This window comes from Leptosomus discolor, chromosome 7 (assembly GCF_034619465.1).
Source record: "Leptosomus discolor isolate bLepDis1 chromosome 7, bLepDis1.hap2, whole genome shotgun sequence".
NCBI classification, from domain to species: domain Eukaryota; kingdom Metazoa; phylum Chordata; class Aves; order Leptosomiformes; family Leptosomidae; genus Leptosomus; species Leptosomus discolor.
This window is the reverse complement of record NC_141397.1, coordinates 57,676,943-57,704,189: the sequence shown is the minus strand read 5'-3', so window position 1 is coordinate 57,704,189 and position 27,247 is coordinate 57,676,943. Positions and strand designations below refer to the sequence as shown.

General features: G+C 43.0%; 1 protein-coding gene across 1 annotated transcript; it reads right to left on the bottom strand.

Moving 5' to 3' along the window:
- Nucleotides 1-195: 195 nt before the first annotated feature.
- Nucleotides 196-26,752, bottom strand: GNB4 (G protein subunit beta 4). Its single transcript, XM_086468497.1, has 10 exons — nt 26,720-26,752; nt 9,472-9,571; nt 6,532-6,570; nt 5,692-5,798; nt 4,672-4,735; nt 3,687-3,849; nt 3,423-3,489; nt 3,044-3,245; nt 1,603-1,819; nt 196-354 (listed from the first exon to the last, which is right to left on the bottom strand). The coding sequence occupies exons 2-10, from the start codon at nt 9,526-9,528 to the stop codon at nt 248-250; spliced, it is 1,023 nt and encodes a 340-aa protein (XP_086324623.1). The 5' UTR covers nt 9,529-9,571; nt 26,720-26,752; the 3' UTR covers nt 196-247.
- Between the last annotated feature and the right edge of the window lie 495 nt (nt 26,753-27,247).

Below are 27,247 nucleotides of genomic sequence, written 5' to 3'. Positions count from 1 at the left end.
CTCTTAGTTTGTCGGTCACCATGATTATGTGTGCTGGCCCCTTTTAAAAAGTCAGTGATTTCTTCCCCCCTCCCCTATTTCTTCACTTGATTTTTTTTCTAGTTTACAGAAAGCCTTTTTGTGTAATAATCAGTGAATAGAAAAACTTCACCTGCAAATACAAGGTAGAAATGTTATTTCACAGCTATAGGCTGCAGCATTGATCTCTCCAGATCTCAAATGGAGAATGTACATGTTTGGCTCCCAGTTAATTCCAGATTCTGAGAAAACTGTCCCAAGACCCTGTAGCTACAGCCATGCCATCATCAGTAACACCTAAACAGCTGACACGGTTGTCATGGCCAGCAAGGACACCTGGAAGAGAAGAAGCAACAGAAGTTAACGCTCACAGCACGTCAAGGACTCCAGCTGTTACTCTGTTCTCCCAGGTTAAGTCTTCAAATTTGCTAAAAAAAAAAAAAAAGACTTAATGCGAGATCTAATAATCCTTTTTGTCTTCACCCTGAAGAACTACAGGCATCACAACAGCCACATCAAGACACTCAACAGTGAGGTTTTTAAAAACACATACACACAGTATTGCCTCCATTTTTCTCTCTGCCCGAGTTCCCCTTCTTTCTGCCCCAAAGACCTCCTGCACCCCTCCTCAGGCTCTCCACTGGTTCTCCCCCGTTTTCAGCAACGCTGTCCACAATTTCAGCCATCAAGTACTTCCAAGATCAAACGTGGCGTCTTCTGACAACGCCCCGGATACAGGAACTACCTGGAGGTTCCCAGGTTTTGCAAACCCTTACGACTAAAAACCCCCCGTACTGCATCGGACTACTAGAAGGCAGCACGGTACCCCGCCTCTCCCGCTTCGGTTCGGCTTCCCTTCTGCCCATTCTCGCACGTGTCTGCTCTCCCGAGGGGTTAGAGCTCAGCCTGTCCAGCTCCCTGAAGGCCAGGCAGCTGTTTTCAGTCTCAACAGCAGAACCAAGGTTCAGACCTGAGCCAGGCCCCATCACTTCCATCACCGCATGAAGTGAGAAAGATGTCGCTGGGCTATAAACGTGCTGTCTTTCCCGACAGAAGTGACTAATTCAAGGGCCAAAAGCGTTCCCATTCCCTCCCTCCCAACACCAGAAGACCACGGTAACTTACTACTGAGTGAATCACTTCCTCTGGTGGGTGCAAAAGTCAATGCAAATGTAGAGTTTTGTATTACTTAATTTCATACACTTCAGTGAAATAAATTTTCTGTAGACTTCACATGATTTTGGAGGCTGTTCCTTAGCCTCGAGAGCTGGTATCTTCCAGCACACAGATGTACAACGGCCCATACCCAAGAACAGCAGTTATTTCCCTGGCTGGAGCAGTTACTCCACACGTGATACAGGTGTAACTGTGATGCAACGTAACAACCAGAAGGTCTAACCAAGTGCAATAAAGCACAAGGACGCCATTCCAAGAGAAAACAGCGTTCCAAGGGAGCAGGCGGACTCCGTAACATCAGCACTAGCACTGGCAATGAACTGGCTCTGCATTCCACACACATTTTGGATATCCACCTCCTGCTAAGGAAATGGAAAACCTGGGCTCTTTGCAGTTCCGTGTACTCACCTGCTCTCTCTCCTTTCAGAGTATCCCACACGTTGCAGTTGAAGTCGTCATAACCCGCTAGCAAGAGGCGCCCGCTTTTCGAGAAGGCTACGGAAGTGATGCCGCAGATGATGTTGTCGTGGGAATACATCATTAACTCCTGGTCGGCACGCAGGTCAAAGAGCCGGCACGTGGCGTCGTCAGATCCAGTGGCAAACGCGTGTCCGTTAGGGAAAAACTGGAAGTTTTAATTGAGAGACAGGAGTTTGACGCCAGAAATAATGCACTGTTCATGCATTACTCCAAAAACATCACAGGTTTATTTTGCCAGGATGACCAGATAAAGGCAGAACGATTTATTTAAAAACATAAATATGTAAATCTGCCCGCTAAAAAAAAAAAATGCACACAGAGCTACGGAAGGGAAGACTTCTCGAGCGGTACTGGTAACACCTGAACGGCTGGCATTTTACCCAGACAGGTCCTGCACGCGGTGTAACAGGAGTCAGGGAGGGCGCAACTATCTCCTCCGAAAGGAAGCAAAAGGCCGCTCCGCGCCTCCTGGCTGCGGGCCAGGCAGAGCTGGGTGCAGCGGTACTCCACGCCCCACCTTGAGCTGGCCAGCCAGGGTGGCTCAGCCAAGACAGAAGACTGCAAGCCAGCAATTCGATTTCCAAAAACTCTACTCCAAACCAGAGCCATTTTTACAACAGCCATATTGATTGAAATGGCAATGAAAAAAGCTCAACACGTCTCAGGATTCAGGTCTAAGTATAGGAACTGCATTTTTCTGCTGGTCATGCTTTTGGTATTTTCTCAGCCTTAATAATTTGTCATGTTTATCAAAAACAGATGCAGCTTAGACTTAGATTTCATTCCCTATTTATCAGAGCTTGTATCTTGCAGATCAGAACATAGTGTTACTGTGACAGAGAGGAAATATAATCCAGTTTATAAATATTACAGAATGATTCCAGGGATGAATATTCAACGTAAGTACTGATTTTAACTTTGCCTTCCAGAATATGTTGCTGAAAGCTGTTTTCAACAGAAAACAAGTACACTTTTGTTCAACATAAAACTTCCAGATGAGGATGCTTGGCTATTTTGCTCCCTCTCAGTGTATCACATTTATCTACAATTTTCACTTTTTAAGACATTGCTACACTGCAAAAAGTCTCCCTCCTCCATTCTTTGCTTCTTAAAAAAAGGTCTCAGTTATTGAACAAAAACATAGCCGAAACTATTGCAAGAACACTTCAGTGCATCACAGATAACATACTAACAATTCAGTTATAAACTAGATTGTAACTTATTAGACAACCTTCTGCATTACATGCTATCCTGACAAAGTAACTGGTTTTAAATCAAGACAGCCCAGTAGACCATAAGCTGAATTCATGCAACTCTAGCTTTTATCCTCCCCCTTTCTTCCCATGTGGAAATACAAATGATCACTTACACAAACTGCATTAATATCTGACACATGCCCTGTGAACGACTGCCTGCACATTCCATCTCGAATATCCCAAAGCTTCGAGGAGGCATCACAGGCACCCGAAACAAAAGTCCTCATATCTGGACTCAGAGAGAGACTCATCACATCGCCAGTATGCCCAGTGAATGTGGTGGTCTGTTGACCAGTTTCGATATCCCACAAAGCACTGCAGATAAAGTGACAACATTAACATGATGTATGTGGTTACTTGAGAGTTTAAAGTTTTAAATACAAATTAAATACAAATTGTATTTAAATACAAATACAAATTAAAGCATTGGAGAGAGAGAAAAAAAAAAGGGGGGGAAAAAAAAAAAAGGCCAACAAGAGCTCAAAAACTCACCACGTGGTGTCTCCTGAGCTAGTGACAATTTGGTTGTCATCTAGAAAGCGACAACAGGACAAGTACCCTAAAAATGAAACAGTTACGTTAGTTTCAGACCCAGGAGCACTACCTGAAGTTTAAAACCCAAGAGCAGCAATTAACGTTCTCCCACAGCTAGTCTGTAACCAGCAAAACTATTTCACAGTTCACAATACACCTCAACGTGGAACTGTTTCACTTGGCGCAGCAAAACCCCACAGCTGCAGCAAGAACATGGCTGACCTGTATGCCCCGGCAGCTCCCGGCTCACTCTCACGTTGCCCTCTCTGGTTTTCAGGTTGTATATGGAGCAGATGTTGTCCAATCCACCACAGGCCACGTAGTTTCCCGACGGTGCGTACGCACAAGTCATCACCCAGGAGGATCTCAAGGGAATGGCGTGCATCTTCAGAAAGACAGAGCTCGTGAACGCTACGTCACACGTTGGCTTTCGCTTTCCACTGAGGTCACTCGGGTCAGTTAATGAATTGTAACAGATGAAAGACCCCAAACAGACTGCGTATCCCAAGTTTCAGTGTGTCGATTTTACAACACATTACGACCCATCTCACACTTACACATAGACACAGGCTCGGAGGAAAAATACCAGTAGTCTCCAGGGTACGTACACAGAACTTCAGTACAACGTTATTTAATAGCAAAGCTATTCTAAACTTAAACATTTGCAACATTTGTTTATTCTGCTTAGACTGCTTTGTGCAATTCTTCTACACATCTGAGCTATAGGTTATGGGATGGCTGTACCCATGGAGACAGGACAGTTTACAGACGCAGATCACCACCCCACATTCTACCTAAGCTTTTCTCATTTATCAGCTTGCTTTTTTTTTTTTCCCCCCTCCTCCTTTCTCTGCCCTCAAAAGCAAAGCACTCTTCTAAATTCTGAGGTTGTGTATTGCTACAATTTAAAACCAAATTAGTTTCAGAAGCAACACCACACAGGCAGAGAGCAATAGCTACAAGCTATTGCACCAGCAAATTTAAACTGAAAATGTTACGTATTACCTAGAAGTTTTCCTTCGGAGACAGGGCCTACAACATACCACTAGTAATCAGCTAGTCATGGAAAAAAAAAAATTATGTCTGAATTAGAAAAAGACTGCTTCTTTTCATTTTTGCCTTGCAACCATAGAAAAAAGTAGACACAAGCCCCCTCAAACACACAAATTATGCATGAATTATGGATATGGATTATAAATAACTCTACCTTATTTGTTGTATAACTATCCCAAATAATTAATTTTCCATCTTGAGAAGCACTGACTAGTAGCCTAAATAGAAACACAAAATAAAATGTGTCAATACAAACCAAACAAACAACCAACTCAAAATAGACATGCATCATGCATGATCACCAAGTGATTCAGAAATTTCATAATTTCTTTATCACCCTCTGGCCTTATTTGGGGCAAGGGAGGCATTTGTTGGAAAAAAATCTACAAAGGTCTATATACTTCCTGACCGAAGAGTCACATGTGCACAGGAACTCATGATTAACAATAACGGACAAACCCAAGTAATTTACTGAAAACACACTTTATGAACTCTCTCCCCAGGTGCTTTTATTTTTCATACACTAATATTTTAATTATATAGCTACACAAAAATAAACAAGAAATTTAAGGGAATATAAATCTGATTTTGAGAGGAGATTCAAGATGTAATTGTTTTTGGACTACAAGGCAGAGAGTAGAGCATGAGGAGAGCACCATTAACATCTGACCATCAGTTGCTCTAAAGGCAGCATGACAAAACTCCTTCCTAGAAGCTAAGTAACCTTACCAGCTACGTACAGAGGGATCTTTTATTTAAATGAAATAAAATTTGTCTGTAATTTTTTAAACTCTCTGTTACCATAGAAGTTAAATAATTATTTGACACCTTGGAAAAAACAATATCCATCATTCCAAAAATATGCCTCGCCACATACCCTTCTCCTCTTAAATCAACTCAAAGAACTTAGTTAAAACTAAAAGAAGGAAAGGACAAGCAAAGTACCTTCCCTTTCAATCAAGACTTCTCTATTACCACTATGCAATCCTCACTGGTTTTAAAAAGGCAAACTATAACTGAAGTCAAAAACCCCACCACAGCCGTGGTCTGTGATCCCCCTGCAAGGGCACCACCACCACACACCGTATGCGTCCCAAACCCAGATTTTAATTCTGATCTCGACAATCTGATTTCTAACCCCTGCACTGCAGGTTTACGGATCACTTGTACAAACCTCGAGTCAGATCCCCAGTGCATAGCATAGATTTTGGCTAAGTGACCTCTAAGCGTACGCCTTGTTCGCATTTGAATTCGACCCACTGAGTCCAGACTTGTTGTGATCTAAAAATAAATAAAACAAACCCCTGAGATACTGAGAACTATTTTTAATATACAAGATAACTAAATACATTTGAACTTTGATGGAAAACAATGTATCTTGGCATGCAACAGCAAAAAAAAAAAAAGAAAGGATACTAGTGTACAACCCAGGACTACGTCCATGCAACAGTGAGGAAAACAGGTTTTACAGAAGATGCACTAACACACCTCACAACGGCTATACCTGAAACTTCAGAAAGTCGTCTTAAAATACTACTGTGTAATGCTGAGGCTATTTCAGATTATCAAATCTGAAAGTTTCCAATTAAATCCAATAAAAGAAAATCCTCCAATATTTACTGCACTTACTTTTTAAAGCATGGGCAGAATTTCAAACGCAAAATACTTTTGTTTCCAAAATACAGCTAAAAGACATTGATTTAAGTCTTTCTAAATATACTAAACACAATAAACAGACTCTATTTAAAAGGTGAACTGGAAGCAGGACCCATTAAGACGGTGTTGTTTTTTTTTTTTTTTTCCGGACTGTTTGGGTTTTTTTACCATTTTGTTAATTTGTTTGGTCTTTTGGTGGGGTTGTTTTGTTTTGTTTTAAATAGCTGTATAAATACACAGTACATTTCCAAAGGCTTCTTTCAGTTACTAAACAGGAACATGTTACAGTCATAAATCATATCGATTTTTATTTTTTTATCTATCAAGTAACAGCCTATGCACAGAATCAAGAACATACCTGAGCCAGAGTTGTGTCACTACATGCTTTCCTTGCATCCTGAAAGAAAAGAATGGAACAACTTGAATCTAAAAGGCAACACTGAGCATCGGCTCAGAGAAAGTGTCTAAGAAAGGTAAAATAACTCTTAAGCTAGACTTCACCACACTGAAAAAGCCACAAGCCAACGACAACTGACATGCCAACATCCCTTCTGTCACCCTACTACGTTTTATTGTCCAAGGAATCTAAAGCACTGGCACACAAGCTGGGGGTAGTGGAGGAAGCGGGACTTCGGAAGGGCTGTGGCCCAGCAACCTTTGAGTCTTCTTTTCTACAGAGTATGTGATTCAAAGGCATTTGGAGCCATCCTGAAGTCCCAGTGCCTACCCTCTTCCCTGTATTCCTTCCCTGGTGTGGATGTGCTTGCTCAGGGTGGGCTGAGCACCAAGGGAACAACTGATCCACCTGAAAAAGCAACCACATATTACACACGATTAGCAAGCGAGGCTCTTGCATTAACCCCCTTGCCATCGCAGGTGCGATGAGCTGGTTAGGAGAGGCAGGATGAAAATTAACAGGCAAATTACCGAAGCTTAAGCCGCTGATGCACTTCATACAAAATGAAGAAAACAAACAAAAAAAAATAGTCAGCTAACACCCTCATTCATTTCACGGAATGGATGGTGCTCAGGTCTCCATACAGATACTCAGTCTTTTTTTCATGATTTCAGACTCTATGGGCACGTGACTGATTTTCTGTGTATTGTTCAAGCCCACCTAGAACGCAGGCTTGCCTGGCATGTGTACAGTCAGGGTAACAGGCTGGACACCTGACACAGGCAAGCACCCCTGAGCCCGGTTTGCCACACCCCGATATTGCAAAGCCTGGTCTCAGCTACAATCGCGATCGCGCTGCACGCCTGCAACTCGGGCTCCCGTCTCGGGAAAACAAAACCAGGCACCCGGCGAGCAGCCACTGCTGAGAAGCACGGCTTAAAGTCATCGGCTTAAAATCAGACAGGAACTCTACAGCACAAGTTAAAGATAAAACTATCAACAACAATATTAAAGGATCAGCCACAAGACCGTCTCTAACGCCCTCCAATTTCTCCAAATACCTTCTAAGTTCCGTAACCAACGAAGCAGGCATCCATCCCACAAGTGACCGATGGCCTTTGTCACCACTGATTGGTGCGTCCCTCCGCCCAAAGAGAGCGTTCAGTCTGTACACTAATGGCAATGCCCTCTTTGAGAGGGGGAAGGGAAACGTGCTCGCGCATTTTGGAACTGCATCAACATATTCAGACTAGAATTTTAATTTTCCAAGCTCTTGCTTGAGTTACGTGACATTGCAACTTGAACAATTTTTTAGCGCATGTTTATTTCAACCACCCTTTATAGCTTTCCTCCTAGAAAGCAAGCCTGAGAGTGGATTAAGTCATCTCAACTTATTTTTAAAATGTCTGAACTGCAGAAATATTTATAAAATGTTGACGTCTGGAATCAGGAGGGGTTTAAAATACCAGAGCAGCAAATCCCCTAGCACTCAGGACTTACTTCATCCACAGGAAGAAACACACTGGACTTTAAACAACTTTAATTGTTTAGTTTAGCTGAAACACTCAAAGATGTTAAACGTAAAATGAATTCTGAACAAATCAAAGCAATTTTTCTTTAAGAAAGAGCTATTAGCTACTTGAGGCTGTCTAATACTTGCCATACGATTGGCAAAGCTGCCTGAAAATTAAAGTTTCAACAGGCTATTTTAATTCTCAGATTTTAACTGTCATTTCTACATATGCATCATAATAGAACCATTAGTGCCATAACAGAAAAAAGCTCCTCTACATAATTGTACATTTTTCTCAGTTCACAGTAGACAATGCAGAATTTGTGACAAAAATCTATCTGCCCAATCAATGTGCAGCCCCCACAATTTCCTAGCACACACACTTAAGATTTAATTTTTTTTTCCTAAACTATATATATTTTTTAAAATATAGTGTCTTATTTGTTCAAAACCTCATTCAATTTCAAACGACACTGCACCAAGTATGCAACACTTTGAAAAAATCATAGCCTGAATTTCAGTTCTCAAAGTGAAGACACGTATCACATGGGAACTTTATTATAGACAGAACTAGGAATCAGCTTTAACCACAAAGCCATCCTGCTATCTAGTAGTTCACTGTTCACTGACGCTTCCAGCTTCCTGCGCTAAAAATTCACGCCATCTAATTCATGCAGACTTATGATGAAGGATAAACAGACTTTGAAGATCCTTATTACGCTTCGTACTTTTCTCTCTACTAAAAACCGCACCGCTGAAATACACAGGCGTGTTGCAACAGATTCCCGGCAAACTGGCTTTGGGCTTGACAGCTCATACTTGGTTTATCTTCAATGAATAATTTCAACAAAAAATTAGTACATATGGGGGGATCCACAATTTCAAAAGAAGTAAATTCAACAGGAAGGAAAGAAATAAGGCTCGTAAAAATGACATCCACCCCGGAAGGTTTTCTCTCTCACTCCACGCTTTGACCCGCATGCTTACCAAGCGTGGCAGCGCGGCGGTCACTTTTAGCCCAGAAACAAGCCTTTCCAGCACCCTTAACCCCAATTTGTCATGCCTAGGTTCGAGAAGTTTGCTGCTCCCCTTTTTTCTTTTTTATTTTCTTTTTAAAAATCCAAACTAAAAACTTTTCAGACACGCATACACCCCTAGTAACAAACCACAGCAAACTTCAACAGGAAATAAACCATTTTGTTCAAGAAATATTATGAATGCATTTCATTATGCCAATGGCTGGCTTTTCTGATTTTTAAACAAATATTCTGAAAATATTTTAAGCCCTGCATAACTTAAACAGGAGCAAGTAATAGATGCAATCTTTACACTTTACTCCTTTAAAGGAAGAACTTTATCACGAAAAACAAGCAGTTAGCAATTCTTACTCTGATTTGATTTCGCAGCTGCTCTGCCTCCTGCCGTAACTGTTCCAGCTCACTCATCTTCTTCAGTCTCTATTTCTCACACTCCACTGGTGAAGAAAACCTGCCAAGAAGAGGGAAGAAAAGTAAGTTTCAGTATCACTTTCTCCTCTTTAAAAAACAAACCAAAAACCTCCCACGAACCTATATATATTTATTCTGCCTTTAGAAAGGCTTCCAAATAGATACTCCCTTCACTGCCTAATAAATTTGGCAAGACCAAAGTTATTTCAAATCCTCAATTACCATGAAAAGCAGAATTAAATGAAGTATATTTTGAATATAGATGCAACTGTCAACAGAACCACCCACTGTACTTTAAAAAACTGTTACTGAATGCATTTCTGGCACCACTCTTCTCACCCCCTCTGTCAGTCTTCACCCCAAGATGGCAACAGAGAGCAAAGACTGCAGTGAGCTCAAAGGTAAACAGCGACCAACAGTGCTATGACACAAGCACCTTTGCACATGACAACCAAGGTGGTTTTTGTTCTAATTAAAGACAAAAATTTTGAATCCTAGACTACAGCTGAAACAGCAGGGGTTTTTTTCCCTATTTTCCTTGTGCAAGGAACGATGATGTCTTCATTTCAAAAGCACCCACGCAGTGACAAGGGACAGTAAAGACCGAACGATCCCTAAAAGAATCCTCATGCTGGTAGAGCCCCCAGCAGCCTGAAGCAGCTCTCATCTGAACAAGGACTCAAAGTAACCTTAATAAAAAGATCAATAAACAGTAAGACCACATGCAAGCAGACTGTCAGGTTAATAATTTTTCTTCAAACAGATTTTGCATCTGATTTTTTTCAGTGTGTTGAACAGTTTCCTCAGATCAATCTTCCTCTTTATCCCCAGTACAGCAGTGCAGCCACACACCACCACAGAGACCTCTGAAGTCTATTCACACACGTGTAGACTTCAACATCCTTGCAGTGAAAGTAATACAAGCTAGCAGCTTGCTCACCAACAAGCCAGGCACTTGGTTTGTAGTTTTTTCACGTCAGAAAAAGCCCACCAGAAAGCTGGCGGTGGTGGTCCCACCATTATCTAAAAAGCCAAAACCACTCCTAGCTTATAGAAGACAGACAAAAGTCAGATTGCTACTCAAAAATGGAAAATTTTTGCAAAGTCCATTTCTCATAAACTCACTAACATACACAAATTAAAACACATCCTAATCGCTAAGAGCACAGTGATGACTTAGAAGGTCAAACTAGTATTTTCAGCTATACATAAGCAAACTATGAAGTTCACACCTTTCCCTTCCTTAAATCTATGCTCTGTTCAACCACAAAGACATTATAATTTGTATGCGAATACACTAGGAGACGATTTACTATTATCTCCCTATTTCAGATATAATATTGCTTAATGCACGGAAGGCATAAAATAGAAGCGATCAATACTAATGTCTGATTTAAAAAAATCGAGCATTAAAAACATCACTTAAGCATGCACACTAATCCTATTCCTTTATATTCTACAGAGTTTAATGACAATCTTAACACATCTGATTGGAATACTATACCTCTATGAAATATAGCCTCACTTTCAGTTCTGATGGTGTCAAATCATCCTTTTCAGTATGTTTTCCCTTTTTTGATCTAGAACCTACACAAAGGTAAGGCAGACAAAGCAACGGACTCCAACATCTGAAGCAAGCCAGCCATGATGCCTGCCAACGTTTAAGTAGTCTTGTGTGCTATTTTTAACAGAAGATAAAGATTCCTAACAGAGAAGTTGATGTATCTCTAATTTTCTGAGAAGGGAAGTCAGCTTCTGCCCTGTGATGTGCCACACACTGCAGTGCTATGTAAACAGTAACTTCAACACGGAGAATAATTGATCATAAAGAGACATCACTATTCAGCTAGAAGCATGCATGGCTGGTCACAAGTAGCTAAAGTTAGGGCATTTTTTTTTATTGATAGGTAAAACTGTGAGCATATTAGAAAGTTGGCTGTAGCACTGCACTGGCACTCAAAGACCATCAATGACCATTCTGCACTTCAACCATACAGTCAGTTTTAACGACTTTAATGTCATGCCTATCAGTACTGTTCATCATTAATACCATTTCTGTATCAAGCTGCACCAGCAGCTAAACAGCTGTTAAGCTTAACAGCTTCAAATCGTGTTATACCTGTACAAGTTCCTACATGGACAAAATCCAGCTTCAGAAGCCTTCTCACTCACCCGCCTTTAGTTTAAAAATCAATTCCTAAGCAAATTAAAGGACAATCATCTTTCATACATTTTATAAGGTGGTGGTTTTTTTTTTTGTAGCTGAAAAGTCCTAGCAACAGCAGTATGTTCTGAATTTGCAAGGTCATCAGCATTAGTGGTCAGCAGAAACGTATCAAGCGGTTCAAGGTCAAGCTATACCTCAAGGAATATAACAGCCTCCAAGCCAGTACACATTTCTACAAAATCTAGATTCATTTTAGAACTGGATTTTTCTAGCTTTAAGCATTAAAGTTCCTCTCCAGGACGCAGCAGCTGAACAGCAAACTCTGAGATATTCTTAAGCTATATATAAACACCGGGATACTACAGCAAACAAACTAAGTGCACAGTTTAACCATTAAACTGAAGTGTATCCAACGCTCTCTGTTGTACTGGCTGGCTGCAGCTCCCAATGCAACTGCTTGTGTGTTCAGAGGATCATCCACCATAAAGCATTTAACAGAACCATGAGCAAGATGCTTCCACTTGGGATTTTAAAAAAAATTTTTTTAAGCACTATTTCGAGGTGCCCGCAGGAAATTACAGGAATTGAGTGGGTAGGGAGGAAGCTCTCATGGATGCCTTTCCAGATTCACACTAACTCTGCAAGCAGCATTGCTGAACTCCTGTCAAACTACCATTTAAACATGTTACTGATGCCACATTCGTGACAGGAACGCAGGAAGATAAGCACACGCCTGGAACTCACGCACGCAGGCACATCTACGTCTGTTTTAATGCTTCTGATGCTACAGTGATATGGTTAAGAGAGAGGAAGCCATAGTCAAGATGTAGTTATGTGCACAGACCATTATCCAGACTAGATTCAGCTGCTGTAATATTGTTTTAAAGTGCATCAGTAAGGAGACCAGTGAAGCAAAGCAAGAACACAGAACTGAGATGGCTGGCAGCAATGGCAAAGCAGAGGCTGCATCCTATAAACCCGTCCTTAGTGCAGAGAAGCAGGTCATCACCACAACCTTGAAGTGTGCTATTTCCCAACGCTAACAGTCATCAGATAAAAACCAACTTGGGGTTTTATCAGATTAAATGCTGGGACTGCTTTCACAGGGCTTACAGGGATTGCAAAGAACTGAGGTGATCTCTATATTGCAAGTTTTTCCTCACAGAACAAATTAATTAAAACCTCAGTGGATTCAACTCCAACCTGTACTAGGTTACAAAGGACACGTGCCTGTTCATTCTCTCCTCCAGGAAGATCAAAATACTACAGCCAGGAAGCAGCACCGCTCCACAGCCTGGAAAATTCTTTACTTCTAACATGAACTTCCCCAGGACTCCAGCTGTATCGTACTCAGCCATGCACACAGTGAAGCCACCAGCTCTTGCACCTCTGTGGGCAGAAAGCCAGGATCCTTCCTGCCATCTCAGGAGACTGGGGGTAACATAACGTTTACCTCCCCAATTTCTTAACATTTTTAATAAATGTTCAGTGAGATAAAAGATAGTCTAAGTTACTTTAGATGCAGAATACTAGAGGTATCTGCTTTTCAACAACAGGTAGAAACCCTGACGAAGCAGCCAGATGCTTCCCTTCAAATGCAATTCATGATGTGCATGGTGTACTACGAATAATATCACCTGCTACGGCAAAGGGGCCTTGAGGGGATAAGCAACAGGGAGGGGAAGAACTTTTTAATACCATTGGTAGCCAGGGGGTGTACCACTGCAGGACATCCAAGCGATCTGGAAACAGGGTCAAGGACTCGAGATGCTTCCCATCAGAAGCAACAATGCAGGGAGCTCGTTGTGAGCAGTAACTGCTGTGTAACCAAGACGGTACATCTTTGCCCTCATAAAAGCAATGTCATTTGTAGGCTAAGCTGTACCTCAGTGCAATTTTTCCTCAGCGGACTTGTACAAGTGAATTTACTGATACCAAAATAAAGTGCCTCCCGAGGCAAAATAATTAACTAAGTCAGATTGCACAGAATATCTAGTGTCAAGAAAGCCACAGGCAGGCTTGAGTGCTCCACAGATAAATTACCTCTTACACTATTCCTGATTCAGTAGCAGCATCATTTGCTAAGAGTTAAATTCTTCATTATAGGGGCAGGCAGTGACAAATTACCACAGGTTGTTGTCTCAAAAGTACTTTCTCTGCAACCTGCGGACTCAAACATTGTGTCTGGAAAAACACCCTCTTCTCTGGAAAAACTCACTCCAGACGTACTTGAGGACGCACTGTAAGAAGAGTGACTAAGCCCAGGACCACTGTGTCACCCCGGCCAGCAGCAGGGCATGACACAGCGCCTACCCGAGCTGGGATGCAAGGAGTTCATCAGACGGGGACCTGCCCACCCCACAGCACGGAGCAGGAGGCTGGCACAGCGACCGAGAGCAGACACAGCTCTGGAAAGCCAGGAAAATGGGCTGATATTTGGAAGATCTCGAAGCAGAATAGTCAGGCATGCCGTGATAGGAACCTTTGGTTCTGCAAAGCAGAGCTATTTCTGTCTCAGAAGATTACAGTTTACAAACTAAGATGGAAAGTAATTTGGTTTCTTTAAGAAAAAAAAATATGGCATTTTCACTTGCCTTGGCAAGCTTTGCTTATTCCCATGTAACACCATATAGACAGGAAGAAAAAAATTACTACAGAAGTGTAAATATGCCCCTCCCCACAACAAAGCATTGCTATTTTTGTACCAATTATATAGAGATTAAAGGGACCGACTGCAGAATGATCAGTCTGTTTGACTGGATTCTTAAGAGCTATCGCCTAAAGAATTATTTAGGCAAGAATTGTATATATAAAAAAAAAATCAGCCCTTTAGAACAGAAGTGCTCACCTGTATATATCAACCTCAGTTTTCAACTCATATGCAGCAAGATCTCACAAGTGATCAACACACAGCAGCAGAAAGTAAGAGAGGAGGTTTCACAAAGCTTTCATGTGATCGTCCCTACTAGTGATCACGCAGGTGGCTAAACATAAGGAATGCTAACAATAGCGCTTTACTAATTATAGGAAAAAGACACCAAGAAATACTCCAGATCTCTCTCAAGGGAGCTATATTGGTAACTCACACACATCCAAGCTTCAGTCCCCAAAACCTTTACATGCTGAAGTCGCTCGTCTGAAGTTACCTGCCTGTCTTCTGTAACTGCTGACAGCGTACGCAGGTTTTGCTGCCTTAACAGCGCTGTCTGGGGTTCTGGCTCTGAGGCTGAACTCCAGCAGCGTACACGGCCTAATACTTCATATATTCAGGATGTGCCAAAGAAGATTTTGATAAAACATTTCCTCATTCAATGACACTAACCAAGACTTCGGCAGCTTTGCCCACTCATTTAGGCTCCCCCAAAGCCATGAACAGAGAAGAAAAACATAGAGAGGTTTTATTCCTCACAGCCTGAAGGGAATGGATTTGATTTGATATATTCAAGAACGGCTCAAAATCAATAAACTGCAACACAGTGGACAAAGCCTTACATAAAGTGAAATCTCTGCCAGCACAACAGCCATTTAAAATAAATGCATTAATGCTATACTGTAATTATGTACCTTCATACATAAAAATTATTTTAGTTGGAATTTTATGTAACATATTTACTACAGTAGAGCTGTTGGGAGGACCACACACGCTCTCAGCTCTCCACTGAGGAAAATTAAACATTTAATGCCTTTTTGTACTGTACCTTGGCCCTATGTTGTCTCTCCTCCGCTTTTCAAAGAGACCTTACCAGCTATTCATTTTCCCAAGAATTCTTTGTTCCGATTTGTCGCTGTACTGCATCAATAAACAAAGACAACAAAGCAAGGAGCTTTTATATTGGTCAACTAACACTTAAATCCAAGCAGAGAGAGGCATAAGATGAATTAACAGTATATAAGGGCTGTAACTCTGCGTACCTTGCTCTTTCTCTCTCTCTCCTCTCAAACCTCTTCAGTGCATCTTTTTCCCTTCTGTATCTTTAACACACACTTTTGAGGGGTGCATTAGTTGGAGAACATCTTAGACACTTCAGTAAAGAAGGAGAATAGTGGTTATTTTTTGTTTTAAATGGTTACCATTTAGAAAATAAGCTTGGAAATCCTCACTGAATCTTTTCCTTAAGATTTTTAAATTTTCATTTTGTAAGACGGAATTAACTGTCACTCTGATTTCCAAGCCCCCAGGCACACGTGAAGGAGAGCTCTCCCGTATTCAGGGCCTCTGGTCTCCCCAAGAAGAAAACAGGAAGCAGCCTGGGTGTGACCTCGCTCGCTGAGGTCAGCGCTATTGTTGCACTTCTGCACATTTTGGAAGTGTTTTAAAGTGATATGTCTCCATTATAGCTTTGGTACAAAAACAGGAAATAATCAACCAACGCCTCTTGAGAGGAAGGGTATTAGCAGAACTTATTTAGACACCCATTTCTCGAACAGATATCATCCCCAATTTTAAGGAACCAATGAACGTATGTGCTTAAAATTGCTTGTACAGCTGGAGAGGAGAAGTCACAGAAGTGACCCACAAGCAAACAATAAATCAGTGGGATGTGACAGCAGTCTTGCCTCTTCATGTGCCAACGTGCCCCATGGAGTTACATCACGAATACAACCCCACCCACGAACTGGGTGGCAGAAGCAGTTTCAAGCCAACAATATTGCTCCTTCCTTCCTCCGCCAAAACACCTCATAAAGAGTAGACATCATAAAGAACGAAAATACTTGCCATTTTACACACATACAGCTGCTTCTCCTGTGATTTTAATATAACTTTGAAATAAAGCCTGCCACATAAAAATGTTTTATGTATTGTGTATTTACCACAATAACTACTTGGGATTTATTAACAGAAGTAATTTCAGTCAGGTAAATATAAATATCTGTGTTCACCTTCAGATTTCAGTACTGTAAGTATCAATGTTCCGCGTTTTTTTTCAGTAACAGAGGAACGAACACGCCTTGCAACAGTGCTGCTGGGTTGAGAAGTCAATGCCGTTTGACACTGCGCACGCACGGCTCGCAAACGAGCGCGCGAACCCGCACGGTGATCAGTCTTAACAGATCACGGCACGTCTCCGCATTTGATGGCTGGTTTGATTACGGTCTCTATGGAAGACAAACAGACCAACAAATACTGACCTTCTTAACAGCAGTCAAAACAGACAAAGGAAATCACAGTTTAGAAATGAGAGTGAAATAAGTCTTATTAAGTTTACCAGTAAAAACTGATCAGTGACTTTAGACTTTTTAAGCTCACAGATATGAGAGTTTATTTCTAAAACTCAACCTAAAGTCTAAGGCAAGTACATTCATAAAACATGTACAGAAAGACCCTACTCTTCTTCGCCCACATGCACTAGATTCTAGAAAAAAAACAAGAAAATCAGTGTTAAGCACACGGCTGAAAAAAAAAATAGGAAGGGAAGAATTTTTAAAAGTAATGAATATTTCACAGTCCAAAAGAGTCATTTTTCCAAAAGTAACATTCTTGCATCTTATACTCTTTATATTCGTTTCCAGGTCAAAATGTTTTGGTACGTAAGCACAGGTTTATTTTTATCACACTCCCCGCAAACAGAACTTCATGTGAAATTCAAATTATGTTGTCTTCAGTGACTATAATAATGATTCTCCAGTGAAAATCTGGTTCACTGATCACAGGACACTCCATCACTGAACAAATTACTATTGGTTTTGCAATTCAAAACATGTAAGAAGTGGCAAGAAAGATCTTAAGGTTTAAGCAAAAAGATACAACCCTAAGTAACAAGACAGACAGAGATGGCTCCAGTCCAGTTTCTTCCTTGGGGACAGACAGGTGGACACATGCACACACACACAGAGCTGATGTACTACGTTATTTGCCTCTTCAAATACCCAGCTATATCCAGATGCTATTCTAACAAGTTTTGTCACAAAAAGTGTAAAACACAGTGACAATTCAAAGTCATTTTGAAAGACCACTTGCATTTAAATCCATCCCTAAACAAGTCTGATTTTATTTTAAGGCACTAGTACATTGATACTTACTGAAGTGCTCTAGCACCCTTGCATCTTGTCGGGCCAAGCAGCGTTCCGCATATAAAATCTGGTCTGGCACCTGCACTCACAAAAGATTACTTAAGCAGCCTCCTGTTTTCTGAGAGCATGCAGACTGCATGGTACGCATAAAAGGCACTAAACACACAGAAAATTTTAGGTTTAAAGTCAGTGGAGAAGATACACATCAAGAGAAACTACAGGAAAAATGCCTCGATTCAACTACGATGACTATTCACTTGACTGAAATAATTTCTGGCTGACAGTTCTTGAAAGTGGAGCGTTCTTACACACTTCAGGAGCAGAAAGCCCAGCAGTACCAGTTACACATACACATTGCATCCTTTCAAATGTATCATCAGCTTGGGAAAAAAAAAAAAAAAAAAAGCATTTGATCTATACATAGTCTTCAGCACCCTTCCCTCCTCCTCACCATTCAGCACCACACACATACTCCCTTGGTACCAAAGTTACAGCAAGGCATTATGCAGTTCACATAATAATGCAGCTGTAACATTTAGCATACAGCTGTACTCTTTCATAAGAAAACAAGGGAATATAAACATTTGCTTTCTTATACGGATTATCTAAAGATCAGATAAAACTATCGCCCTCAGGTCTAATTTTAGTTTTTCTTTTGGTTCACAACACATTTCTGGTCGATTATTTGTGATTCTAAGCCACAAAAATTAAGTCCTTTTCCAGACCAGCAGGTTTCTTTTTTTTTTTTTTTTTTTTTTTTCCAAATGCATATTATCAAAGACCCTTAAAAAAAAAATCTATCAAAAAATTCATTTTACAGAGAGCCACTGAATGCATAGAAATCCCATACTAGAAAGCAAAAATCCTAAGTACAGTTTTTCACCCCTGCCAAAGCAAGTATGGGATTGAGAGTACACAGGCTGTGTAATGACTTCAGGTACCGCTTGCGATGAGATCAATTTAATCTGTAATCTTTTTGAATTGCTTTTGATGTTTCTCATGCAGTATTGCCTGCTTTCAAACGGCCACTTATTAAAAAAGAAAGTACACCTGAATATTTAAGGAAGATGTTATGTTAAAGCAATATGCATCACTGTGCTTCTAACTACCTTCACACTTGCAGGGTTCTCAAAATAAAGGCTGTCTTTATAGTAGGAGTATTTTTAACATACTGATTGTATCTAGAAAAAACTTTTAGGCAAGATAAAAAAAAACTTTCTTATTAAAAAAGCCTATCCAGATAAAGCTGGCATTATTTAAAAGGAAGTTGTAAATTAAACTCGTGATTCATTATTTTTCACACCTTTACAACGCATTAAAATCCAAATGTATTTGTAGAGTTCATAGTTCAAAAAGAAAAAGAAAAAAAGGAAAGGAAAAGAAAAAAAAAAAAAAAAAAAAGAAATATTCAGGTCACATAAACCTACAGAGTATAGTGGCCAAAAGTCAGAAATTACCCACCTGGCTATTGGAAGGAAACGACCCTAGATGAAGTTTCCAACAGAAGAGGATGAAAGAGAAACAAAATGCTGACAGCAAGAACTACAAAACTCCCACTAGAAGGAGACTTCCCAAAGTGTCACTTTTTTTTTTTTTTTTTAAATAGGAGAACTTTTCTGTGAAAACACGACACTCACTAGGTTATAAACAGCAGAATTCCCCTGAGGAGACAAAGCCTAAGGTTATAGACAAGAATGTATTTGCCAGGCACTGGGGCCACAAGAGAGCCCACGGCTCCACAACCTGCTTTGCTGGAGGTTATCTTTCCAATCCACTGAAACTTCTGTTCTTGTAAATACTTCCTATGTACCTCAGCCAAAGTGAGTTGGGTCAACAGCAGCCTCACTAAGTGCCTCGTCTCTGCTTCTGGCCTTCACCAAAAAGCATACACTGTTCTACGTCTTTTGGTTTTAAAGTTTGGGAAATGCATACTACTGTTTTTGGAGTTTTTCTCAGCAATTGTGATTGAAAGAGTAGTAAAAATGGCGAAGTATCCTTAAACTCCTGCTTCCAGAAGCTAAGCGCAAAGCAAAACGATATCTGACTCAATGAAGAGGCAAACACTGGCCATAGCAATGAAATTCTCAAACAATTTAACTGTTTGCTTAGGATGTCGCCCTCGCAGCTGTCATCTTGTGAAAGCTACCACAAAGGTCCACGATTCAGGGCCACAAAGTTTCTGTAGAGATTGAGAACAGAAAATTGCTCAAGCTTCTCGAGCAACACCACTAGGAAAAGCCAATTTTCTTTTCTTCATTTCATCCCTTTCCAAAGTGTGCGTTCGGCTTTTGACGCCCATCTATTTGTATTTATAACAAACTACAATAGATGAGAGGAAAAAAAGGTGCCTGAATGACTTTGTGGCTCCAGCTACCTGACCTTGCCAATCAGCCGCTTCTTCCTAAAGTCTGTGGAAGAGCAACAAAGTGCTGACACCATTACATACTCATTACAGAGCCTTTACTGCGGACTTGTATTACATTTTTATCCTGCTGTACAAAAAAAAAAATCCTGGTCCCTCTTTTGGGCTGCTTGTAAGACAAAAAAGGAGTTTCCTCTCTTCTGTTGCCTATCTTACAGGTTAAGGTTGTGTTTGTAGCACCCGAAACAGTAGCTTTACTTCCTGGCCATCTCACTCTCCATACTTTGGATTGGTTTTTTATTTAGTCACTTCATATCCAAAATATTAGAAAGAGCAACCACAATGGTGAAGTTTCTTGCCCCACATGTGTCAGTCAGTAAGATTAAAAAGGGGCATTTACCCTGTAAAGTGCTGTAACACTTCCCTGCAGACCATGCTCTTCTCCCCCAAGCCTGTCAGAGGTACCCAACATCCCCGCTCCGCCCTCCCTACTGATCCAATGTAAGGAAAACAGTACTAGCGTCATTATGCATTTCTTGGTATTCTACAGCAGCTGGACTTAATGTCTTCTTGGAAACTCTGCTTTGCCATTTTTTGAACTCTGCCTATTGTACTCGATGTTGAGACTGCTACAAAACTATGTTAGCTCTTCTACTTCCTTTTCTTCCCATCACTGACGTGCGCAAGTGAAGGAAAAGACTCTAGTTCACATTCTTACATAGCAACACAAAATAAATACGCTTGCTTAAACCCAATTTATAGTTTTAGGGGGGAAAAAACTTTTCTAGAATAAGCCTACCTAAAACCTAATTTACCAGAGATTTATTAATTTTTTAGTACTCTTGGCATTACATTGCACTGTCAAAATCTTGAAGTCAAATTACCAAAACTGATCAAAGTCACTAGTTATACACTGAGGCTCTAAATTTACAGTGTGTTAAAACAGATTTTGACAAGCACAGCATCTATATATGCAATCTGAATATTTCTTTCAGCTCAGTAACAACTAAGCTCAATTTAAATAAAGAATCTGAAGGAAAACGCCTTCCTCTTCCAAACTAGGGATAAAATTGGTTTACATGAACAATCACTTAAAGCAATCAGTCGTGACAGAAAGGGTCACCAGAAAAATACTCTGATCAAATATTCCTTTAATCAGATCAATTTTGAACACCACGTGTTTTAACACTAGATCGTGAATAAGCACCTTTAATTTTAATGCAAGACTTCAAATGTGTACAAGTACCACATAAATTGCATTTTAATATACAAACAGAAACTGACACAAGTGTAATTCAAGTCAGAATTAATTAGTACAGTTAAAAAATACATAGGGTAGGAAAAATTTATACAAAAATTAACCCAACAAGAATAAAAATCATCGAGTTATCCTGAAACTGGTTGGGTGATCTATGCTAGACTAGATGCTGGCCACCTGAACTATGAAAACAAACCAAACAGGTCCAAGAGTTCCCACTGCTGATTGTGAGGCTATTTGTTCTGGTCAAAGACGCCAAGCCACTCACTGAGAAGAGCTCCAAGACCTTCAATCTCATTTAAGAAACACATTCAATCCTGGGATTGATTTGATGATTTTATTTTGTTGTGTGTCCCCCCCCGCCCCCATTTGAAAATTAAAATCTTGTAAAATAATTTTAACTTAACATTACTCAGCTCTTTTAATGTTTCAAAACAGTAGGATTCACTATGACTCAAACACTTGGCTTACACTGAATATCCATATGATTAATATTTGCCTGAGGTCTAACATAAGAAGGAGGGGAAAACTACAGCTTCAGTAAATAGGCAAACCTATTTTGCCTCCAAACAACTAATTTTACGTAATAGGTGGAACTTGAAAGTGTCTTTTGCTCTACATTACAGTCAGGCACTTCAATCTTTCCCCTCCTTTCCAGTTCAAGTCCTTTCGAAGGCAACAGACTGCAAGAGTTATACAGCAACTGAATCAGAACTTGTTTTACTGTATGTCAGCATTTCACATACTTTTGGAAGCCGAGACATCTTAAAGGAAATGAAATTGTCTTCACTGAATAGTGTAACTATTTGCTAATCCTGTCCATCTGCACTTGTTTTAATTCTGGTTTTTATAAACCTTCAGCTCAGTTCTCATTACGGTAGCTCCCCACACTAACTACAGCAATTCATCATAGTCAGAACACTCAGTATCATTGATGGCATCCAAGCCGACATCCATTCAAAACATTAAGAAGTTCACCTCTCGGTCTTTTGTTTCAGGCTTCCTGCAAAGATGGACGTTTCATTGCTCACACACCGCTGAACACATTAACACAATCCTAAACAGTGCATATTTTTTTAAATTAAAGCTGCAGCTTTGTATCGCACTGCCTTGTGTTATCTAGAAAGCTCTGTGAAGCTCTCTGACCTCGTATCAGATAGCAAACCACAACCTTAAGAGGACAGCATACGTTCATGTTTTTCATGATCATTTGCTTTAGTTCTGTTTAGCATCTTTCACATAAATTCTATTACAAAACACTGGGTTGCAAAACACAGAGGTTTCATACAAGAACAAACAATAACAACTAAATTTCATTACACACTTCAGAAGATTAAATAAGTGACAGGTCTGCATCCAATTAGAGGAGAGAAAAATTTTGGTGGAACTTGAAAAATATTTTCTTGATTAGCAATACTATGCGTACTGTCTCAACAGCAAGTTCCAGGCACTTGGGAATTGCATTAATTTGAGCATTGATATTCTCTGACAGCATTAAGTACAAGCCACAATCACTGCATTATCATTGTCCCTAAGCTTTTTCATCCTATGAGCAAGCACTGCACATCAAGCTCAGATTTTGAATTTCTTACTAGTTTGATAGCCTTTTAAAAGTGACTCCTGAGACAATAAACAACAAATCAAACTACCCTGTCTTCAGAAACACATCAGCCTTAATTTATGACTCTGGCAGAGAAGACAATAATTGAGGAAGATCTACAATGCACTGCACATTGTGGTTTTGTGTTTTCGTGGGGGGGGTGGTGGTTTGTTTGTTTTTTTAATTTCTTACTTCACTTTCAAAATCTTATATTCATAAATTTTGTGACATTTTAAAAAGTTGCACAATGGTCTAGGAGAGAACTATGTATCCAAAAATATTTTTGCAAGGTTTTCTAATAAGGTTTCCAAGTCCCAGGGTTTTGATTAGAAATTATTTGGAAAAATTAAAATCTTAGCACTCAATTAACCAACATGAAGATATAGCTGAAACTTTCATTATCCAACATAAATACATGACATTCACAGGCAACAATCTTCTACTTAAGATTTAAATGACCTGAGCAGTCTATCAAAACCAACTTTTCAAGCACTTGGGAAAGGGCTAAACAAGAGACAGAGCACCAGCTATTTGCTGTACCACTTTAACAATACAGAACACAGAAAAAGACAGTCCTGTAACCTGAAACTCATATTTTTCATGATTAACAGATGAAAGATACTACTATTATTATAGCCTTGGTTCTCAACATATTAAATCTGTAAAACTCATCTACATTATCCACTGTAAAAACTGCTAATTTGAAAGAATACATAATTCAATATTGCCTATATTTTGCCATATTAGACACAGTGAGATGTATCCATATATTTACGATCTCCCTCTTCTTCCTAGCCCCCTTCTTGCAAGATAAAAATCAGTCTATTCTTTGGAAGCACAAATTAACTTCACCGCAGTTATTGTGCTTAAGAATCACAAACACTGCAAAAACCCATTGAAGATTCCCATCCCATTAAAAGAATTCAGGACTGTAAGAGTTTGTCATGTGGTTTGTTTCATTTTAATTTGTTGATACAGTTATTTTCCTGTTACCATTACTCCAGAGTTTCCCCAACTTTAAACAGCAATTACATCTACTGTACCTGTCACTTAATTGTCAATTAGTGACCATCTTCTATTAGAAATACTGGAAGGGATGTAAAAGCCAAGACAGCAACTTTAGGTTTTCCTCTGTGAGTGACTTTGCAGGCTCATGTTCCCCGATGTTCTCACTGCCCCCCCAAGAACTACCAAAAATCCTCTTTTATACTTAGGGAAGTATATGAAATTCTGGAAAGCACATCAAATGCTCTCGCAGTTAACTCTGTAGGTGAAGCATGGCAACTCCTACAAACCAGAACGAGCTTGCGCTGACAACTGGCAAAGGAAAAGCACCCAGCTACCACCGGGGAGCCACTTTTCACCGAGCAATCGCTCTGATCTCTCAGTTCAGATTCTCAGCAGAAAACGGACAGAACATATTTCAAAGCAGAGACCAAACCAGCATGCAAAACTCCACTGAATAAAACCCACCAGACTCGGAAAATGACAGTTTTCATCTCTCCCAGAGCGTTTATGGTGGGTTTTAGAGGTCAGTTACTGGTCTCCTCTCTGTAGACCATTTTGCCAGTCTTTTCCCTTCCTAATACTATCTACTTAGCAGAGAAGAGCTACTATTCTGTTGTTTCAGAAACTGATCATATATCATCAGATTAAGCTCTAAGCAATTTTTTCCTCAACTCATACTTAGCTTTGAGACTTACTGTGCTCCTATTTCAGAACTGAAAACCAACCTGGAAAATCATCTATTTTCCAAGCTACTATAATTGGTCTAATAAAACACAACATGTCTATTCCCAAACTGTACAATGAACAGCAGGGAGCAGATCAGAGACTTATTTCGCATTAGTTCAGATAATTTTACAGCATAACTAAACCTGTTGCCTACCAGATACAAGCAATCTGCGTGCTTTTCACAATTTCTGACATAAACCAAACTAAAAATTAAAGCAGCTGATAACCTCAGCAGTAAGTGCAAATAAAAAACCCCAGAGTTTGAAAAAAACCCACCCTGGATGTGGAAACCAGCAACACCTACCAAGTATGACACAAAAAGCATCTAATGACTTTGCACTTTTCCTAAAGACGGGGAGTACCTTCAGATTTACCCTTGTCACAACACTCACGCAACGCACGCAAGTCACAGCCCCTTGCCACAAGACGAATTTACGGAACGCCGAAACCCAATCAAGTTCTAGATTGGTATAGAAATAAAAAATAAAAGTGAGAAGAGTTTCCCTAGTTATTCCACAAACCTGGAAACTGCCTGTTGCAGCTGCACAGACTTTTAAATCCAAATTGCTGGGCTAGCCGGTACTGTCGGGATGGCAGGAGCACGCTGAACACCCCCGTCCTACCCGCATCGCTAAGCCCATTATTTTCAGCGCCAGGTTCGTCCTTGACGACCCCCGGCAACAAGGAGGTACCTCCTAGGCAAAAAGGGGCACCTTGGCCCCAAGACGATCTCTACACCACCTACACCTACGGCGGCTCTCACGGCTGGGAGGGAAGTCCCGCGGGTTCCCTTCGGCGGAGCCGTGCCGGAGCTGGCGGCACTGGGGGGTGGTCAGTGCCGACGACTCCCCAGGCGGCTGAAGCCGCCCGCCCCGCTTCTCGCCCCCCAGCCTGGGAAAAAGCCGGGGGGACGAGCCTCTCCCTCCCTCCCGCCTTCCCCCCCCACCTCCGGGTGGCCTCCCGAGGCCGCGGCGGCCTAGCCCTGCCCCGGCACCACCCTTCCCCGCGGAGGCTGGGCGCGGCGCCGCGGTATGCCCGCGCTCCGGGGCGGCGGATGGGGGACGGGAAGGGAAGCCGTCGATGCCGCCCACCCCTCCCTGGCCCAGCCGCTCCCGGCGGACCCCGGTGCCCGCAACCCCAAGGTGGGACCGCGCCCCTCACCCGCCCGCCGCCTCAGGGCGGCACCCCGGCGGGCTCCCCCTCAGCCCGCGGACGCAGCCGGAGCCCCGGCGGGAAGCGCGGCCCCGGCGGCGGGGCTTTACCTGCTGGCGGGGTCCCAGCGGATCTGCCGGCCGGGCTGGGGCCGCTGCTGGCGGCGACGCCCGCGGCCGCCTTAGCGTTCACCCCCGCTGCGGCTGGGCTCTCCCCACCGAGCGCCGCCCCCTCCCCCCGGCGCTGCGGCGCGGTGGTGCCGCCCATGCTCCCCCGCCCGCGGGATGGGGCCGCCCGCGAGGGCGGGGCGGGGGCCGGCGGACGCGGGGCGGCTGCGGCGCTCCCGGGCGGCCCCGCCGGGCTCTGTGGGGGCGCGGCGGCGGGCAAAGCCGGAGGGGCCGCCGGGGCTTCCCACCGATGCGGACCTCCCCCGTGCGCGGGGAGCTCCGCGCCCGCCCGGCGCCGGGCCCGCGCTGAGGGGCGGTGGGGCCGAGCCCGCGCCAAGCCCCGCGGCCCGAGTGGCGCCGCCCCAGGCGGAAAGCGCGCTGGAACCTTCCGCCCGGCCCCGAGCGGCCGCCGCCCCCCGCCCGCAGCCGCTCTCCTCCACCCCGCGTACGGCCGAGCGCGGCGCGGGGGCGGCCGGCGAGGCCGCCGGACCAGGAAGTGAGGTCCGCGGAAAGTCGCGGCCCGGCCGTGCCGCCGCGCCGCGCCCCACCGGGACAGGGAGGAGGCGCCGCCGACAACCCGGCGGGACTAGCCGCCGCCCTCAGGCGGCCTCGCCGAGCCCCGGGGGTCTTGGGCAGAGCCGCCCGCCGGCCAGGCTTCGCCCCGCCCCTCCTCCCGCCGGTGGGGGCCCGGCTCTGCGGGCATCCTCCGCCCCGGCGCGGCCCGGGAGGGAAATACCTGCCGGCTCGCTGCCGCCGGGTAACGGTCCGCGCGGGTGTCACCGAGCCGCCGCCTCCATGGCGCTCGGTCGCGGCGGGAGGAGCTCCTCCCCCTCCCGCATGGACCCAGCCAACGTGACGGGCCGTTGCCATGGCTGTGCAGCGCTGACGTCAGAGCGCTTAAAGAGACAGCGCCCGGAGGTCCCGGCGCCGAGGCCTGCCGAGCCCGCCGCGGCCTGGAGCGGCGGGGCGAGGCGGGGGCGGGCTCCTCCCAGCCGCGGCAGGGCGGTTACGTTCGGTGCAGGAGGACCGCAGCGTCCGGGCCGGGCGGCGGCAGCCGCTGGGCTGAGGCCGGCAGCGCCGGCGGGTTATTTTACCTGCACGGCGGCAATGGCCGTGAGCTCCCGGCAAGGCGCCCGGCGCGGGCTGCGGGCCTGTCCGGGATGGCAGGGGGTGGTGCGGAGCACAGGGCATCCCCGGGGGCGGTGGATCAGTGCCTGCTCCCGGGTCGGCTGCTGGCACCCAGGTGTCCACCCAGTCGTTGGCG

Bases quoted from the DNA above. Each gene is read 5' to 3' on its own strand.
- GNB4 (XM_086468497.1), bottom strand. From the start codon at position 9,528: ATGAGTGAGCTGGAACAGTTACGGCAGGAGGCAGAGCAGCTGCGAAAT. The intron at 4,736-5,691 runs GTTTGTACAAGT...GTTTCTATTTAG, and splicing joins CACTGGGGATCTGACTCGAG to GCTACTAGTCAGTGCTTCTC. The intron at 3,850-4,671 runs GTAGAGTTATTT...GTCTTTCTGAAG, and splicing joins ATAGTTATACAACAAATAAG to ATGCACGCCATTCCCTTGAG.